At 39.9% G+C, this 19886-nt stretch overlaps 1 protein-coding gene across 1 annotated transcript in view; it reads left to right on the forward strand.

Annotated features, from left to right (window-relative positions):
- Window positions 1-19886, forward strand: part of rheb (Ras homolog, mTORC1 binding) — a 105602-nt gene that overhangs the window by 42107 nt on the left and 43609 nt on the right. The window contains exon 2 of the mRNA XM_070881660.1: window positions 6690-6761. Within this exon, the coding sequence (XP_070737761.1) occupies window positions 6690-6761 (72 nt within the window). The remainder of the gene's footprint in view (window positions 1-6689; window positions 6762-19886) is intronic.

Raw genomic sequence — 19886 nt, forward strand, 5'->3', positions numbered from 1 at the left:
CATGCCTTAATTGGTATGCAAAAAATGGTGCAGAGCATTTTGCCATTATTTACCTGGAATTCCTGATAAGTTAACAAACTTTTGCAGCAGGCTGGTGTTCAGTGAACCGATATGACTATTTTAATTTGGTTTTTGAACCTTTTTTTAAATAAAAAAAATCTGGTGTGGTTGGTTCTCAAATGTCAGTTGAAGAGTATAAATCATTTTTCAATAGGCTTTATATTTTCTCCAATATTTGTGAAAATCTGAGAGTTCAAACTTGTGTATAACTAATTGCGCGTGGAAAAACTGTTTGCTGCTTTAGGCATTAGCATTAATTATTTTCACAGCATGTTTTAATAAAATCAAGTTGTGATGTTTAGTACATTGACTTTTTATTTCACCATAGCAATCTGCTACATTAGAAATAATTTACATCAAAAATAGTTGCAAGTACATTCTTGAAAATATTTATCCCAAAACCCTAATTATTACATCAGAAATGAAATGTCTGGTAGGGAAATGTTAGCACTTGTGGTTAGATGTGATGCAATGGGAGAGAAATGCAGGATAAAGACTGATTTGAGGGAACAGCAACTCTATAAAGAGAATTTGAAGAGGTGGCAGTGGGCGGCTTTATAAAATATTGTAATAGACACACAGTTCATTGCTTCAAATTATGGTGGTGATTTCACACAAAGCTCTGGTTACATTTGTATGAGGAACATTGCTGGATCTTTCACAAGCCTTTTATTATCAACCCTTGAGGGCATTTCAAGATTGCTTTGTACAACTTGCCAAAGCCGCAGCAAGACATTCCGTTCCCAGTCTCTCCCATTGGTGCTATGTCGCTGCGTGCTGGAGGGTGCACAGAAGTAACCCAGTATGACACTTGGCCAACTCAGCCCTGAGAGCGCAGATTAGATTGCAAACTTGTCCAATGTTGTTTTTCCCACCCTTTTCTGCCACTCCCTCTCCTCCCCTCCCCATTTTCTTTCTTCCGCCCCTGAAGATGAATCTTGGGCGTATTCTTCAATGGGTACGGACAGCCCTATAGTATCTGCCAAAATGATAACTCTTCATACATGAACATAATGAGTGTCGATGGTCTGATGTAATTGTCCTGAGGCTTGTTTTGCAGCACCTTCAAATGCTCCCGGCTGAATTCAGCTAACGAACTCTGCGTAGACCAGGGATCAAACCTGAGGCTGTCTTGCTTTGTGTGGCTCAGCACCATGCTACGATGAGTATTTATTTGGTTTAAAAATATGTTGGAACAAAACTCTCTCTCTAGTTTGCAAGCATTTATGTGGTAGGACATATAGTTGATTTGAAATCAAAATGAAAGGAAAGACTTGCATTTATATAGCGCCTTTCACATCCGGATGTCCCAAACACTTTACAGCCAATGAAGTACTTTTTAAGAGTGTAGTCACTGTTGTAATGTAGGAAATGTGGCAGCCAACTTCGCACAGCAAGCTTCCACAAGCAGCAATGTAATCATGACTATTTGTGATATTGATTGAGAGACAAATATTGGCCAGGACACCGGGGATAACTCCCTTGCTCTTCTAAGAAATAGTGTCACGGGATCTTTTACATCCACCTGAGAGAGCAGACGGGGCCTCGGTTTAACATCGCATCTGAAAGGCGGCACCTCCGACGGTGCAGCATTCCCTCAGTACTGCACTGGAATGTTGGCGTAGATTTTTGTGCACCAGTCTCTGGAGTGGGACTTGAACCCGCAACCTTCTGACTCGGGTGAATACTATCAACTGAGCCACGACTGACAAATGCTATATATGAGTGAATCTGCACACACAGGATCATTTATTTTTAAATGGCAACTGTCATGGATGGTGGTGTAAAGCCTAGGCATTTGTTTCCTAACTTTTTCAGTCAAATTTCCATTACCTCCTCTCCTGAATGTGTGGTTCCTTAAAGAGATACTTTTCCATGGATACAGGTACCATCTGGCATAAGTGGCCATCTGTGTAAACCTAGACCCTATTCATAGACTATTTTACCAAAGAGAACGTTACAGGCAAGCCTGATCCAGTCTAAACAATACATGCATATCAAGTTGGAGGAAGGGAGTTACTTAAAAAGCATCAAGGAACTGGACCCCTGGCTTTTTAATTTCTCCCCCCGGGGCTTTAAGAACATAAGAAGTAGGAGTAGGCCATACGACCCCTTGAGCCTGCTCTGCCATGCAATAAGATCATGCCTGATCTTCGACCTCAACTCCACTTTCCTGCTCGATCCCCATATCCTTTAATTCCCCTAATATCCAAAAATCTATTTCTCCTGCCCACATAGGTGCTGAAATTGGTTATTGTGATCCTATTGCCACCCTAGCTGAGCACAGACTTGGTCAAACCTGGGGGCCTTCCTAGTCCGTCTCAGCAACTCGCTGACTTGGCCACCTAAACTATTGGGGTGGCAATCGGGTTAATCATTTCTGTGTCACAGATAGGAAGGAAAATGTTACTGTTACATATTTCCTTTGAGCATTTCTATCAAGCCCATGTTGTAATTAGGATTTTAGTAAAGATGGGTGTGATAAATTTTCTGTCAGCTTGAACTGTGAAAAAACCTGTAGCGGTACAATTTCAGTTTTATCTACTCAAACTTGGGTTGTTTCTACAGTGAGTATTTTTTGTTTTGTCAGGTACTGCTGCTGGAACAAATTTGACATGGTTGAGTATCGCACGCAAATCATGTTAGTACATGAGCGCAAATCGGCTTGAATGCAGTTTTTACTGCAGCATGTTGGTTTCAAATAAGTGTCTGACTGAAATCCTTGTTGCAAATGATCAGTGATTGTTTCGTAATTAGTTTGCATTATTGTAGATTCAAAAAAATAATTGTCCACTTACAGTTGAGTAATAGGAGTGGCTATCACATTTGTTACTGTTGCATGATCTGCCGAGGAAATGGAGTCTGATTGCCATTGAGTGGGACTGCAGCTGTCTGCATCCAATTTAATAGAAAGCCTTGCATTTATATAGCGCCTTTCACGACCACAAGGCGTCTCAATAGCTTTACAGACAATGAAGTACTTTTGGAATGTAGTCACTATTGTAATGTTGGAAAGGCGGCAGTCAATTTGTGCACAGCAAGCTCCCACAAACAGCAAGGTGCTAATGACCAGGTAATTTTTTATGATGGTTGCGGGTAAATATTGCCCAGGAAACTGGGGATAACTCCCCTGCTCTTCTTCAAAATAGTGCCATGGCATCTTTTACGCCTGCCTGGGAAAGCAGACAGGGCCTTTGGAATGTAATGCCGTCTTTCAGATGAGACATGACAGTGCAGCGGAGCTCCCTCATCACTGCACTGGAGTGTCAGCCCAGATTTATGTACTTAAGTCTCAACTGGATTGTAGCAAAAATGCTCTCTTGGTCATTAGGATCACAAAAGCCATTGCAATTATGTTAAATAAAGCATAAATACTTAAGTGCATTCTGGTTGGCTGTTTGCCACTTGTAATGCCTCTAATATCTTGTAAGTTGCCATATATGGGGCTGTGCAGCATTAAATGACAAGCATTGCCATCATGTAATGGCCATTCAATCTGAGTCTGTTGTCCACAGCCTAACCGCAACATCTATTATTTTATTTTCACCAGTCACAGAATTTGTTTAGCCTTAAAATTAGGTTATTTTTCCTTCCTAATGTGCTGGATTAATACCTACAAATCTTTCAGTTCTTTATACATGTGCAGTCAAACTTAGTCATGGTTGCTATGCTTGGACATCAGTTTTTTTTTTACTGCCATATTGACTAATTGATTTTTTTTACATTAAAAAATTGAAGAATAATGTATTATTTCAGTAGCTATAGATTTGGCTCTGCTGAGCAATAGTGGGATCCATAAGCAGCAGTTTCTACACCACCAGCAGATTTGGTCAGGCATGAATAAGTATTTACAAACTTACTGTACTGACCTGTGTATTTTCATTTTGATTCAGAAGAACATGATATTGCAACATTAGTAGAATTTGCATGATCAGCAAATTGTTAAATCAGATGCTTCAATAATTTCCCAAAAAACCAACCACCTTCAGCTACTTCCCAGTTATTTTGTTCATCATTTTCTCCCCTTGATTCCTTTGTTATCTCTAGACTTGACTATTCCAACGCACTATAACCTCCCACATTCTATCCTATGTTAACTTGAGGTGATCTAAAGCTCAGCTGCCCTTGTCCTAACTCTCACCCGCTCACCCATCACCCCTGTGCTCGCTGACCTACATTGGCTCCTGGTTAAGTAATGCCTTGATTTCAAAATTCTCATCCTTATTTTCAAATCCCTCCATGGCCTCGCCCCCTCCCTAACTCTATAATCTCCTCCAGTCCCACAATCCTCCCCGAGATGTCTGCGCTCTGCAAATTCTGCCCTCTTAAGCATCCCTGATTATAACTACTCAACCATTGGTGGCCGTGCCTTCTGTTGCCTAGGCCCTAACCTCTGGAACTCCCTGCTTAAACCTCTCTGTCCCTCTACCTCTCTTTACTCCTTTTAAGAAGCTCCTTAAAACCTACCTCTTTAACCAAGCTTTTGGTCACCTGCCATTCTTTTTGTATCGAAATACTCCTGGAAAGTGCCTTGGAATGTTTTACCAAAAGGCGCTACATAAATATGTTACTGTTGATTCGCCATGTTCTGCCATGATGGTTCAACCTATTTTAAATGATGACCAAAGCTTACACAGAAAACATTATGGAAAAACTCTGCACACATATATATCATGCATACATGGGAGGAGGGTTAATAGTGTGATCAGCTCATGTCATAAACTGCAAGCACAAAGCTTGAATAGTTTGCTGGCATTATCTGAGCTCAGACTGGGTTAGTGCCGAGGATCAGAATGCCTGTCTTGTATAGGCAGAAGTCTGCTGATTCAAGCAAAGATTTTTCTTTTACTTTTCCTGCAAAAGTGCATCAGGTCTATGTTATTTCATATAACTCTATCCCAGAGGGTTATGGATACTCAATCATGAGTATATGCAAGACATGGAGATTTTTTCAGCACTAAGGGAATCAAGGGATTTGGGAATAGGACAGGAAAGTGTAGTTGATGTAAAAGTTCAGCCATGATGATGAATGGTGGAGTAGGCTCGAGGGGCCATATGGTCTACTCATTTCTTATGTTCTTGCATATGATCAGACCTTAAAAAAATATATAATCATGATTGGAGTAGACATCATTTTAGTTATGGATGTAGAATACACTACTTGGCCTGTTCTGTGTGGTGGAACTGATGGCTTTTGAGTTGGTAGAATCATAGCCATCCCCCCTATTGTGCCTGACCTGCCTACCTGAAAGAGCTATTGCAGTAGCCCCATTTCCTTGACCTTTCCCCTATTAAGAAAAATTCTACCTACTTGATTGCTGTCAGATTGTCTGTAGAATAATACCGACCCTGTGATCTGTTTAGGATTCAGTGTTTATTCCACAAGTGAACAGTTACTTGTGCATTGAGGTCGTCTGCCTGCTGGCTAAAAACTGTATCCAGTTGGTCTCTGGTTTTGTTTCTCTGTGCCACGGGTAGAAATGGCAGTAAATAAGGCCAGTTTTATTTTTGAAGCTTGAAGTAGCAATAGTGAAGTAAGTGGGTGGCGCAGTACAACCCAAAGAGGCGAGAGATGAAAGTCGCATTTGTCTGCCGGCTGAGTTCTAAGTAAAACTAATATCAATCTGCTTCCCAACAAGCATGGGCAACAGTGCAAAATTGTTAATTTAGCAGTAATTGCCAATCCCGCTCGAGACCAACAGGATTTGAGTGTGTGGGAAATGGAAAAATGATGGACTGTAGGGAGGTTCTTTGGAAATTAGGGCTGAGTACAGGGACCTTTTATTTACTAATTAAATCTGTACCTGGCATTGAAGTGCTTGATGCTGACTTTGGGTGCCTGAAAAGGAATGTTCCATTTCCTTGCTCTTGGGCACGAAATCTTTCTCAAAAAACAATTCGATGAATCAACTGCGGATTACATTAAGCAATTGTGGAAGATTTAACATTTTCCCAAAACAGTGTAATAAAACATTGCTTCTGTTGTCGCGAATGAGAATAGAAAGATTATTTTAATTAGTTTATATTCACTGATGCAGTGGGGTTACTTGGGGAATATTTGTTCAGTCTTGTCTCGTGTGCAAATGGAGATTCAATGTTGAACTTTAAATAGTGAGTGTGTATGGAACAAAATTATGTCTGTAAAATGTCCTATTTGGAAGCTGAAAAATGCAAACCATGTTGTGATTATTGTAATCCTGTAATGATTGGGAGTTCCAAGATCAGTCAAGTTATTTAGGGAGGGGCTCAGTAGAGACAAGGTGTTCCCCAGAAGATAGTGGAGAAACAATCAAGAACTTGGTATCGGATAGAAAATTCTGCTTTTTTATAAAAGAGACGCTGAATTCTTTTTAAAAACTATAAAATATTGCTCTAAGCCCCTGTTTTGCATGAACTGTTAATGTCAAAAGGGCATTGGAAGCAAACGTATGATAAAATGGTGACACATAAATCACAGGAGGGGTTCAATGATCTGAATAACACATTTACAATGACGAGGTGTGTATGGGGCAGAGAGCTGAAAGCCATTTAGAAAAAGTGAGATAATTGGAAGTAAAATATTTTATAGCTTCACACAGCCTTTCAGGAAAAGCTAACTTGATATTCATATTTATCTGTTTCTCTTTTAGGGAAGTCCTCATTGACCATTCAGTTTGTTGAAGGGCAGTTTGTGGACTCTTATGACCCCACAATAGAAAACAGTAAGTAATCTAAATACTGTCTGTAAAATTTCATTGTGCTGAACACATTTGACATACTTTTAGTTCTACAATCTTCGTACAGCAAGAATGCTGCAGCCTGTTTTTCCTCTTGCTCTGTGAAGTTGCACCTGTTCTAATCACCTGAGTAAGATCTTATGTAAGTGAGCTAGTTTCTGTTTGCACAAGTGTGGGTGAATACAGCTGAATTGTAATTGCAGCTTGCGTGGATCAGCTGTTGATGGCTGCTTCCAAAAAGAATATTTTAATATACAATGTGTATCTTGAAGTGGAAACGCCCCTTAACAGTTGCAATGGGCTAGGTTTGTGGAATTTTATGATGCTATGTGTATTGGAGCCTTCAAATCCTTTCTAAGGGTTATGGGAATTCCAAACTGAGTTCCTGTCGGCATTTGTAAATATTCTGACTTTTTTGATGCATTTTAAGCAGAATTAACTTGCGACGCTTTTACACTGGCACTTATTTAGTTTGGATTGCAGGAGATCATCATCTGTGAGTTGGTTCCTTATGTTTACATTATTAGATCCAACCCCCATGTGTCTCTGTTGAAAAACTAGGTCTGTGATTCCACTGGTAGGGTAAGGGACCCAGATTTAGTAGCATAAATACAAGAAGCTGGTTTGTGGTCAACAGTCTTCACGATTCTAATCTGTGTGCGCAGCAGTTTTAAAGATATTGCACAACATTAGTGGTCTGAGGTTGAGCTGTGCATTGCGAGTTTGGGTTCTGATCCCAGCCTCCGATGACATTCAAACTCAAGCTTATGCTAAGCATCAAGTTGAGTTCTTTTTGCATGAACTGAACAGTACTTGCAAACAGGATTGTTTTTCGTAAACGACTCTATTTTGGTTAGTCTATTTACAAGCAGGATACAGTCTTGTAATGCTTATCTTACTGGATTTGTAATGCAGAGACCTTGATTAATAATCCAAAATAAACAAACTAGTTCAAATCCACCATGGCAGTTTGAGAATTTTATGTTTTAAAAAAAAAAAAAATAATAATTTGGAATTAAAAAGTTGGTATCAGGAAAAAAAAATAACCATGAAGCTGTTGGATTGTTGTAAAAACCCAACTGGTTCACTAATTTATGGAAACTTGCTGCCCTTGCCCAGTCCGGCCTATATGAAACTCCAATTCCACATCAGTGTAGTTGACTCTAACCATCCTCTGAAGTAGCCTAGCAAGCTACTCTGTTGTATCAAAACTACTACACCACCGCTGCCTCCTTGGGGCAACAGCGGATGGGCAATAAATGCCAGTGACTGCCACATCCTGAGAATTTTACACTAGTGTAGTGGTTATTATACTGAACTAGTAACCCAAGGGTTGAATTCTTATCCCACCATGCCAAGTTGGGAATTTAATAATAAATCTGGTCTTTTGTCATTTTAAGAAACCAGCTAGTTCTCAACCCAGTGTGCTTCAGGGAAGGCAACCTGTCTAACTGGTCTGGCTTACACATAACTTCAGTCCAACACAACAGGTGCCTTATTTCCCTGTAAGTAGCCTTTGTAAGTTGTTTAGTTGTCAGGAAAACTAAGGATGAGCAAAACTTGTCAACATTATCCCTAGCGCACATTTTTTAAAAGAAAATATTACTTCATATGTGGGAGATGAAAGGCACCACAGTGAAAATTAGAAACAAGTTGCACAACTAGTTACAGACTGGTTGCCAATGAGTTAAGCGCAGGTTATTTAACTGAACTGCAGCTCAGAAAATAACAGTTGTTTTTCAAAAGCTTAAATTTATTGTATATGTAAAGAAACTAACTACAGTTGGTCAGTAAACCAACAAATGAATGGTAGCAAAGAAAAATGGTGGCCGATTGGGAGCGGAGGGGAAGGAGATGGAAACAGGAGCAGACTATTTAGCCAGTCTGTTCTGCAAATCAATCAGGTCATGTCATAGCTGATCTGAACCTCAACTTAATTCTGTCATTTACCAGCCTTTTCTCCATATCCCTTGATACTCTTACCTAACCAAAATGTTTTTGTCGGTCTAGAAATTCAGTTCTTCATTCAAAGCCTTTTGAGAAGAGTGTTCCAGATTTTCACTACCCTTTTGTGTACGGGGGAAAAAATACTTCCTGATTTCACTTCCAACTGGCCTAGCTGTAATTTTAAGATTGTGCCCTCCTTCCTCTGGACTCCCTCAGCAGAGGAAATAGTTTCTATGTATAATGGAAAGCCACATTGTGATAAAAGTATTGTAGTTCAGGTGAGAAAACCTTGTTGTCCGTACAATGTATCAAGACTTGTGCAGGTGAGAGCAAAGAGAATGTGGAACTTCAGGCTAACTGGACTAAAACCAGTGCTAGAATTTATTAATTACTAAATATTCTGTCAATTATTTTGCACAATAAAATTATGTGACTTATTACATTTTTCCCTTTATTCCTTCATGCATGCAGACACATCCCTACACAATTCTTCAGCTGTGGCTCAGTAGGTAGCACACTCACCTCTTGAGTCAGAAGGTTGTGAGTTCAAGTCCCACTCCAGGGACTTGAGCACAAATCTAGGCTGACACTCCAGTGCTGTGCTGAGGGAACGCTGCAATGTTGGAGGTGCCATCTTTCGGATGAGACATTAAACTGCGGCCCTGTCTGCTCTCAGGTGGATGTAAAAGATCCCATGACACTATTTCGAAGAAGAGCAGGGAAGTTATCCCTGGTGTCCTGGACAATATTTATCCCTCAATCAACATAGCTAAAACATGTTATCTGGTCATTAACACATTGCTGTGTGTGGGAGCTTGTTGTGCATGAATTGGCTGCTGCGTTTCCCACGTCACAACAGTGACTACACTTCAAAAATACTTCATTGGCTGTAAAGCGCTTTGAAATGTCCGGTGGTTGTGAAAGGTGCTATATAAATCCAAGTCTTTCTTTATATTACAATAATATTTTTCACAGCTTTATATAGCCTCTTAGGTCCTAAAGTGCTTTACAGCCAATGAATTATTTACAAAGTGTGGTCACCATTGCTTTGTAAGTGGAACATAGCAGCCAGTTTGCACACAGCAAGATCTCACAAACATCACTGAGATAACTAGTTAATCATATTTTTGCTGCGAGTTGGAGGATAAATATTAGCCAAAACATTGGGAGGTTTCACCAATTGTTCTTCAAATAGTGCTGCGACGATACGCATTGTGATGTCGGCCTCGGTTAAGTGCTCAAATTCCAGAGGAGGGCTTGGACCCACCAGCTTCTGACGCAGAGGTAAAACCTGCATGCAAGGTGGACACATTTTTTTGTGGTGAGTTGAAGGCTGAGTAGCATTCCTACGCAGTTGTATCGGATAAACTTGGATGTAGGCTTGGAAATCCTGTTCTGCAAATTATTAACACATGACTCCATAGATATGTATTCATTATGTGCTATAATGAGAGGTTAGGAAAACACAAAAGGCTTGTAGTACCAAGTGCTGCTGTTTAGATCATTGTCTTTTTTTAAAAAAATGTAAGATTGCTATGATATAATTTATTCCCCATTTACTGAAGCCAAGAAAAATCCAGTTGTATAGAATTGTAGAGCTTTACAGCACAGGAGGAGGTGTTCATGCCATCCTGCATTCACCTGCTCTGAGCTTTCTGCTTCGTCTCATTCCCTTCCACTTACACTGTACCCTTGATTTACTTGGTTTCACTTTCTTTCTGGGTTGTGTTTTCCTTCAATTTGTTTCCTGTTCATTTTCACTTTTTGGATGTGACCAATTTTTAAATATTTTTTTCTCTGCAGTTGTCCTGTTTTTATTTTTATTTTATTCTTCCAGTGCTTGTAAATTTCTTCCACGTTTTTCTTGCATGTATTGTGCAGCCTCAACAGCTGCAGGGATTGAAAATGGAGACCACACTTCAGGGACAGTGGTACCATTTGGGAGTACCATTGCTCGTTCTAGCTCATTTAAAAAATAGCACAACTATATGTGAGAGTCTAGGCCGTAGTTAGTTTTTTTTATTACTTGGAATTCTGGAATTTGTACCAGTGTTTGAGATCACAGTCTTTGATTCACTGTATTTCTGTGAAAATCGTTACACCAGTAGCCTTGCCTATAATGTACAAAAGGTATGCTATTCCCTATAATCAGAATCATTGCTTTGCAGTGACTGAATAAGTTCCATTGTTTCATGCTGCATTTCTACTGTTAGGGTTTTCTTTCCATTTTAGTCTGTCCTTCCATGAAAAGTGAAAATGAATGCTTGGTCATTACACCAAATAAGACATAAAAGGAACAGGAGTAGGCCATTACCCCTTCGAGCCTCCATAGCCGATCTGTGACCCTTTACCCCATATCCCTTAAGATTTCTGTCACCCAAAGGCATTATCAATCTCAGATTTAAAATAACAATTGACTGAGCATCAACTGCTATTTGTAGAAAAGAATTCCAAACTTCTGTTGCCCTGTGTGTGTAGAAGTGTTTCATAACTTCACTCCTGAAAGGCCTGACTCTAATTTTCCAGCTATGGCACCTAGTCCTAGATTCCCCAACCAGCAGAGATAGTTTCCATCTTTTATCCTTTAATATCTTAAACTTCAAGCGAATCACCGCTTAACCTTCTAAATTCCAGGGAATACAACCCTAGTTTGTGTAATCGCTCCTTGTAATTTAACCCGTGGCATCCCGGTATCAGTCTAGCAAATCTACGCTGTACTCCCTCCAAGGCCAATATATTCTACTTAAGTCAGGCTGACTATTAATTTTCTATACTATTTTCTATATAAGTAGTTTGTATATAGGTCTGTTCAACCATAATTTCACCAAGCCATGGACAAAAGACTCAAAGCTAGTTATATTTGCCATTTAAAACTTGATGACAATTATGGGTAAAATAGCTGAGAAGACATTTAATGCCTTCAGACAGCTCTAAGGATTGACCTGGTAGATTTGACTGACACTTTGATATTGGCATTCATAATTATGTTGGCTGGGGAAAGAGAAAGCATAACTGGGGACTGTACATACAGCATTTAAAAAAAAAAAAAATGTGCTAGTACAATGTTCCTGGAGTTAATTGGACTGAATCTCAATTTGGCCTGTAAATTGTGGCTACTCCAGGCGCGTACGTGAAACGCATGTGCCTAAACCCGGCACTTGTGATCTGTCAAAATTAAAGATCGCACTCATCCCTGGGAGAGGGGCCTTTGCAGGCGGAGACCCAACTCTTGGCCAGTGAAAGTCTTTAAAACTCTTACACTTGGTAAAAGCAGCGTAAGGCCTGCTTTTTTTTTTGAGTTTTAAAAGAAAAAATTTATTTTATTATTTTTACATTAAAAATCCTGTCTATGAAGGTAAGTTTATTTTAACACTTAAAACATTTTTTTAAATTAAATACATTTTTCTCAAACACTTAATTTAATTCACTTATTTTTAAAAAAATGAAATTTTTAAAAAAATTAATGTTTGTGGTTTCTTTGTTTTTAGGGGTATTCCCATTCATAGACATAGGACCTCAGAGCTCCCATTAGTATGAATGAGAATACAGGGTGCTACATTTTCATTGGTAGTCCAGGCCCATGTGATCCCAGGAAGTGCTTACGTTCCTGGGATGCATGGGCCTCTGCGCTGGGATGCGCAGCTAGGCCTAGGACCCGAAGTCTACGTTGGAGCGGGGCCACCAGGTATTTTCGGTTTTTTTGTGGTCGGGGGCATCCACCTGCAAAGAAATTAAAAACTTGAAAATGGTGTAACCGTACCGAAGCATTTTTTTTTTGAAAAACTTTTGGTCCTTGTTACTGACATGGGTGCATGAAGAACTGTTTCCAAGCTAAATCTGCTCTACTTTTTAGTTCGGTCTGATCCATTTCAGTGAGGGGGAAGCTGTGATAAATTGTCACTTCATTTCAGCCACTGAGCTTGATTCACTGAACCAAAATTGTTCAGTCTGGTGTAGATTTGTAACCTAGCAACCATCCAGATGGGAAAAAAATCTCAACCAGCAGTCAAGCGCAAGAATGGTGTCAAGGATCAAACCACTTCATCTCCTTTTTAAGTATATTGACTTTATTTTCCAGCTGTTGACCGCGTTAACAAAAGTAACAGATTACTTACTCCGTTAAAACCTTTCATTTTTTTTTCCTCCTGTTGCTTGAGGAATGTTTGCACTTGGCAGAAGAGTCTGCGATTAAACTTTTTCCAGTGCACCTTGCTGTCTCTTGCACAACCATTAAGTACAAATAACACAAAGCTGGCAACACTCGACTCCTAAATGTCAGACCAAGTCTCCAGTCCCAATGTTTCATATTGGTTTTCTCTACTTATTGCTGTGTCTCATCCTGTAGGGTTGGTGATCTTGCCTGTAGAGGAGATCCTGTTGGTGAAGTGTGCTAAATACAGAGATACAACCACCACTTTTTCAAAGAATTCCAAGGATATGCATTTTGCGGTGCAAAGAAAGAATGAATCATTCCTCTTCTATATAATATTAACAGTCATTCAGGCTAAGAATATGATTCAAGTTCTACAATACCACATCCTGCCATGCCAAACCAGCCACATGTGTGAAGTGAAGGATGCATAAATGTAGTTTATTAAAAAAGAAAATCTCAACTGCAATTGCACTAGAAGAAAGGAAGGCTTGGATTTATATAGCGCCTTTCACGACCACTGAACATCTCAGCGCTTTACAGCAAATGAAGTACTTTTGGAGTGCAGTCACTGTTATAATGTGGGAAATGTGGCAGCCAATTTGCTCACAGCAAACTTCCACAAACAACAATGTAATAATGACCAGAACATCTGTTACGTTGACAACGAATGCACCATCTGCATTTAAAAAAAAAAAAGTCCTGCATTGTTTTATTCTAAAATTGGGAGGAGCCAGAGCTCAAAGTCCCCACAAATCTCCTTTTATTGCAATAGGAAGAAGCAGTCAGGCTGCATGTGTTTTGTTTTACTTTTGTTCTGCTGACAAAACTTCCCATAAATGAACAGACAGCTTTACAACTCGAATTGAATGCAGAGTACCGCTTCAAATTTCGAAACAATGATGAAAAAAGTCAGAAGGGAGTACTCAGTGGAATGCGAAACATCCAGCTGACTGCACGTTGTGTAGCTGGGTGTGGCATGGTAGAATGTGGTATTGTCAAATTTGCATCACATTCTCCGCTTCAATGCAAGACTGTGAATAAAAACATTCTTGAGCCGCAGACCGAGCGTAATACCGTTCTGTGATGGCACTTAATACAGTGACACCACCAGATGCAAAGCCATCAACCAGTGCAATCTATCAATTTGCTTTCTTGGGCATATTAGTGTACTGTTCAGGGTTAAATTTAACTTTTAAATTTAATGTGATTGTTCTATTTGTGTTCACCAAATGGATTCAAAAATTAGATAAGTGTTCTGCATGATATCTGTTTTCTGGCTTCTGTGTCTCCATTCATCTGTTTCTTCCCTCTCTTTGCTGCTTTATGTCTTGTTAAAATTAAAATGTTATTTCCCTTCAGGCTTGCTAGTGACCGATTTGAATGTAAAACTGCTCTTGCTATCTGTGGTGTTTTCCCACTAGTTCAGCTACTACAGATTGCAAAACATTGTTGTGTTGCTGCCAGAAACTCCCAGTGCCAACCTGACTTGTCCCCCAGTAACCTTTAAAGTTGATTACTGGTGCTCCTAGTTCTCCATTATATTCACATTATAGAGATTACCAGCTGAATTTTTCCCCCGAAGTTGTGACCTAGAGCGATAAAAGGACAGGAGGAGCCATTTGACCCATTGTGCCTATGCTGGCTCTTTGAAAGAGCTATCTAAGTAGTCCCACTCTCTTGCCCTATTGCCATCACCCTGCAGATGTTCTCCGAAATATTTATGCAATTCCCTTTTGAAAGTTTATTCTTGAAACTGCTGCCATTACCCTTTCAGGCAGTGCTTTCCTGATCACAACTCGCTGTTTTTAATTAAAAAAAAAAAAAATAATAATTCTCCACATCTCTCCTGGCTCTTGCCAATTACCTTAAATCTGTGTCCTCTGGTTACTCATCCTTCTGCCACTGGAAGCAGTTTCTCTTTATTCACTGGATCAAAACCCTGCATGATTTTGAACACCCCTCTTAAATCTGCCCATAACCTTCTCTGCTCTAAGGAAAATAACCTGTTTTAAGATCACTGCAATGGAAACCTGACCTCAATGCCAAAGACACCATGATGCCATTGCAGCAGAAACACCTCTAACAGAAATTAAACTAGAATGTGTGACTGCTGTTCCCTAGTAGTACTCTTGCCCGTTACCTCGGTTCAATATCTTGCCGAACCAGTTTTATTATGCAGCTTGTGTGGTGCAGAGCAGTTCTGACTTCACTTCAGCTTCACCATATAGCAAATTTATGGAAGATTAAAGACAGGGATAATATCGTGCCATATAAATGTCACAGCCACCGCTGGCTAACGTTTAAACTTAGCTGATATTCCGATGCAAGTGAGTGGAGCTTTGTGCATGTGAAGCAAGCTTGAGGCATTCCACGCCCTAATATGGTGCATATTGGGACATGGAATGCCCAACCAGAAACCATGAAGGAAGCAGAATTTTTTAAATGGGAAATGGATTAATATATGAAATGTAAAATCTGAACGAGCTGGAGGAGACCATGTTCTGTGGATGACTGAGTGTTGGAGAAGGCATGTCCAGCTGAATGGTCTCCTTTTTGCACTGTGAAATTCTTTATCTACATACATAGACCTCACTTTTCCCTGGCTAGAAAGTGATACAGAACTGCCAGTGTAATGCTGATCCTTCATCACTCTAAATGGGTATTGTTCTCAGACTAGTAGTTGTATAATAATGTTCTTGCAGTACAGGTGCAATATCCCGAATCGGGAATTGTCCGAAAACCGGACATTTTGCGCATAGCTGATGGCATGATCTGGAATTATTGTCCGAAAACCGGAAGTTTTTGAGGCGAAACCCAAAATTTGGCACAGATTCAGTCGAGGATTCCGGATTTCAGACAAGAAAATCCAGTCTGAAATCTGGAATCCTCGACCTAATCCATGCCGGATTACGGACCTCGGCTCAAAACCCAACACTGATTTGGTCGAGGTTCCGGTTTTGGGGGTTTTCCGGATTTCAGACTTTTGATTTTCTCTTCTGAAATCCGGAAAACCCCCAAAACTGGAACGGATTCAGTCCCGAGGATTTCAGATGTTTTACCTGCACTTTGAATTAGAAATTCAAGACTACTTTCCCCCCATTTATACATTGCCCAATAGTTAATAAACTTATCTTTGGTTATTATCCATACAATCGAAAAAGTTCCATATTCAATGCCCCGTCTAAGTTACCCGATCTTAGAGTGACCGTCGGGGTCTGTAATTGGCCCCACTTCACCTGGGTTGGGGAGTGAAATCAGCCACAATTCCTGCTATTCATTGCTATCAAGGCTTAGAATTGGGTCCCAGCTAGGAAGTGCAAGTGTATGGACTACATCTGAGAGCAAGGGAGGACTCTGATCTGATATCTCCCTGAATGGAATAGCCTGCAATCTCTTTGATGAGGTTCACGTGTGAGTAATTCCCTATTTCTGGAGGTGCCCATAGAGTTGTATCTTAGGGATTCGCTGCCTTTCACAGGGAGGTGAAGAAAAGTCTCCTCTCAAAATGTGCACTGCATTATGAACAAAATTTAAATATATGTAGGTGGTGACAACAGGTATAACAGATTATGACAATTTACAATTACTGATCTGCATGGGTGGGTGTCATGACTAGCACTAATTAACCCTACCTGGTTAAACTATTAATTTGTTTAAATCCAAAGCAAGGAATGTACTGGGCTAAATAAATATTTGATGCTCTAAGCAAAAAACAAATACCACCTGTTTTGTTTTCTCTCGACCATCACAAATTATCCACTGCATTTTGGAGGTAGGCGAGATGAATGCAGCAACAGGTGACCCTGTAAGTAACTAGCTGTGAATCAATGTTTCAACAGTAATTGGAATAAGGCGGTTCTGTGATGAGAAGTTGGGTCAGCAAGGTGATCGACAGTGCAGAAGGCAGGTTCTAGGGAATAAAGAGCTTTGTGAGAGGGAGGGAAGATGGGAGAAAGTGAGCAAGGATATGGGGAGGGAAGGCGCCGGCCATACATATGGTCTTGAACAGCGGCCTGGGAGCAGCGTGGAGGCATGCTACTTCAGGGAGCTGCGACGGCAGCGAAGAGTGACATCATCAAGGTCCAGGTCACTGATTGGAGCATGGGCAGATACAGCAGGAGTGGCGAGAGACTGGAGGGATGTGGTCGGGGCCCAGGAGAGGCATGAGTTCGGGGCCTGGGGTCAGCACGGGCCAGCCCACACTGTGATATGTGTGCACACTAGTTCCGTGCAGGTCTCCAGTCGTCTTGGATAATCCTTGCCACTGGACCAAGACCTAGCTCTGTCAAGTCCGTATGGTAGCTGGTGTGCAACAGCCAACACACGTTTTTTTTTTAAATCCACGCATAGGCATCTTCCACCCATCAGGATGTAGTTCAGGACCTGGAATATTCGGTCCTTCATTGGAACACCTGTGAACTTATCTTTTTTGGGCGTGGAAGCAAGTTATCCTCGTTTCGAGGGACTGCCGATGATGATGAATGATCTTCAAGACAAAAAATTATTTGTCCTCATATATTTGTGGGGGACTAAATTTACGCATTTCGTGTCGGATTTTCTATCTCCAAGATGATTTCGGGGATAAAGTTATGCTGCCAGTTTGTCTTGATTGTCCTTAACAGGCATAATAGACAGTGTCATTTAAAACCAGATGGCATTGCAAAAATCAAAAACACACAAAATTACCCTTTGATCTCTGATCAGATGAACAGGGGGGCTTTTAAAATGTTGAACACTCTCAAAGGAGTGTTATGATTCAGGTTTCCTCCCAATACTTTGTTTATTTTCACAGCAGAAAACTTTCAAACAGGAATTGGATATACACTTGAAAAAGATTATGCTGGGTAAAGACCAAGGTAGTGGGACTAATTGGATAGATCTTTCAAAGATCCAACACAAGCCCAATAGAGCAAATGGCAGTCTTCTGTGTTGTATGATTCTATGAAAGGTAGTTTCCATAAATATAGCAGAGCTAAGTCTTCGGAACCAAGATTTTCACTTAAGGATACATTGAATAGGATAGAATGCCAGAGACTGAGCTGCCAGATATGCACTCATCTACTCCAAATAACAATAAATGCAACATAATCATACAATTATGTTCTGGTTAAAATACAGTCAATTTATTTACACAAACTGAAGTTTACAGATAATGCAGATGCACAATCCACAAAAGCTTTAAGTGTCTCTTTAGAATGTATTTTTTGCGTAGTCTGATAACCTGCAAGACTTTTTGCCGGAGACAGTCTTGTACAGACTTGCCAGTGTGTATTTTGGTGACGCAGTATTCCTATTCAACATATGATTACGGAAACTCAAACGGAGTCAAAAGCTGAATAAAATATTTAATGCTAAAAATATACAGCCATCATGGTACCTTTTGTGCCAATAGAAGCTTTTCATGTCATAGATGTTAATCTTGAGACATTAACTATATTCCTCTCCAGGTAGTCCCTTGATGGGTCAGCCATTTAGATTTGTCTACTTCTGCCTGCAATGAGTTTGAGTATAGGCAGTGACACCAATACACAACGGCAGCATTTCTTTGAATTTATGGATGATTTATGGTTGTTTTGTGTATATTGAGCTATATTATCCTACTTCCTTACCATAACGTGTCCTGGTCAAAGAGACAAGATTTTTTTCCCTAGCTATAGATGTCTGAAGCTCATTTAAAATTCACATTCACTTTTCTGTAGACATTTTTTTAAATTACAGAAATTTTCCTTTGACTCAGGAAGGACATTATACTTCTGTCGCAGGAGTTCTTTTATCATTTATGTTGAACATTTTAATGGGAGCTTTCCATTATATGTTACGAATCAGACATTAAAAATAAGCTGGTAAAATCGCCATTAGCATCACTGCAGTGATTTATTTTTAACTTTAACACAACTAAAACTGTCACCCAAAATTGATATTTCAGATTTCTGCCAATGTGTTTCATTGTGTGTGTTTTTTCCTGTTATGCTTTCGACAATGTGTCTATGCTCAGTATCACATTTTTTAAAGCTTGTTTTTCTGAATCTTAAAACCTTCAGTTCTGAAAAGGTTAATTCTGCAGCAGATTCCAAAGTGCAGTTGATGTGATGTAGAAACATGAAGCTAAAGATTGTTGATTGCTTAACATGCAGTTGGAACTGAGGTGCTATTTTTAGCTCTGACAGATTGGAGAATCAACTCGTGCGTACTACGCTGTGCTATCCTTGTCTGTGGGTCAATTGCTGATGCTGTTGGAATTGTAATGAGGTTAGAAAGGCACTTTCGCATTGAGCATTTTCTTTCCTTGTAGTATTTCTTCCTGCTAACGCAGCATTCATCAATAGAAGTTCATACATAGTAACTTCCTAACAAAGGATGTTTTGATGTTGCATAAGTATTTGGTGTGGTGAGCAAGAATTGCTATACGTTACGAAGCACTTGTAGTTGGAAATAACATTGAACAAGAAGTATATTTGTTTTGTATTCTTTGTCGAGACTTGCCCATTGTTGATTTATGAATTCATTAATTTTATATTCAAGGAATGCGGTTGACTGCAAACGTGCCTTTTCCCTCCATCAGCAGCAATCCATTGTATAAATAACCTGGCATTGCAGCAATTGATAGCATTGCAAAAATATCGATTTTATGATTGATTGTTTGAGTTAAGTAAATGTAAGCAGCCATTTCTGTGCATTTGCATAGCCCAGTAGTGCATGGAGCTTGCTCTCCTGGAAAGAACATAAGTCCAGTGAGTATTAAAGCACCTTCAACTTGAGCTGTCCAGTAGGAATTAAAGCTTTGAGAAGCACACATGTGAACTGCTTCAACTAATTCAGATGCTCACGATTAGCTATCCTACTACTTTTAGGGATGCAGTTATTTGTACTGTCAAAATGGCCGCATTGTCTCTGGCTCTCCATTATCACATGACCTGATTGGTCCCCTTGGAGGATGAGCCACACCCAAAAGTTTCTCTGGAATGTGTAACTGGAACTGCCCAGCCCAAGTTCTGACTGACCTTGCAAAG

This window comes from Pristiophorus japonicus, chromosome 5, assembly GCF_044704955.1.
Source record: "Pristiophorus japonicus isolate sPriJap1 chromosome 5, sPriJap1.hap1, whole genome shotgun sequence".
In the NCBI taxonomy this organism is placed as follows: Eukaryota; Metazoa; Chordata; class Chondrichthyes; family Pristiophoridae; genus Pristiophorus; species Pristiophorus japonicus.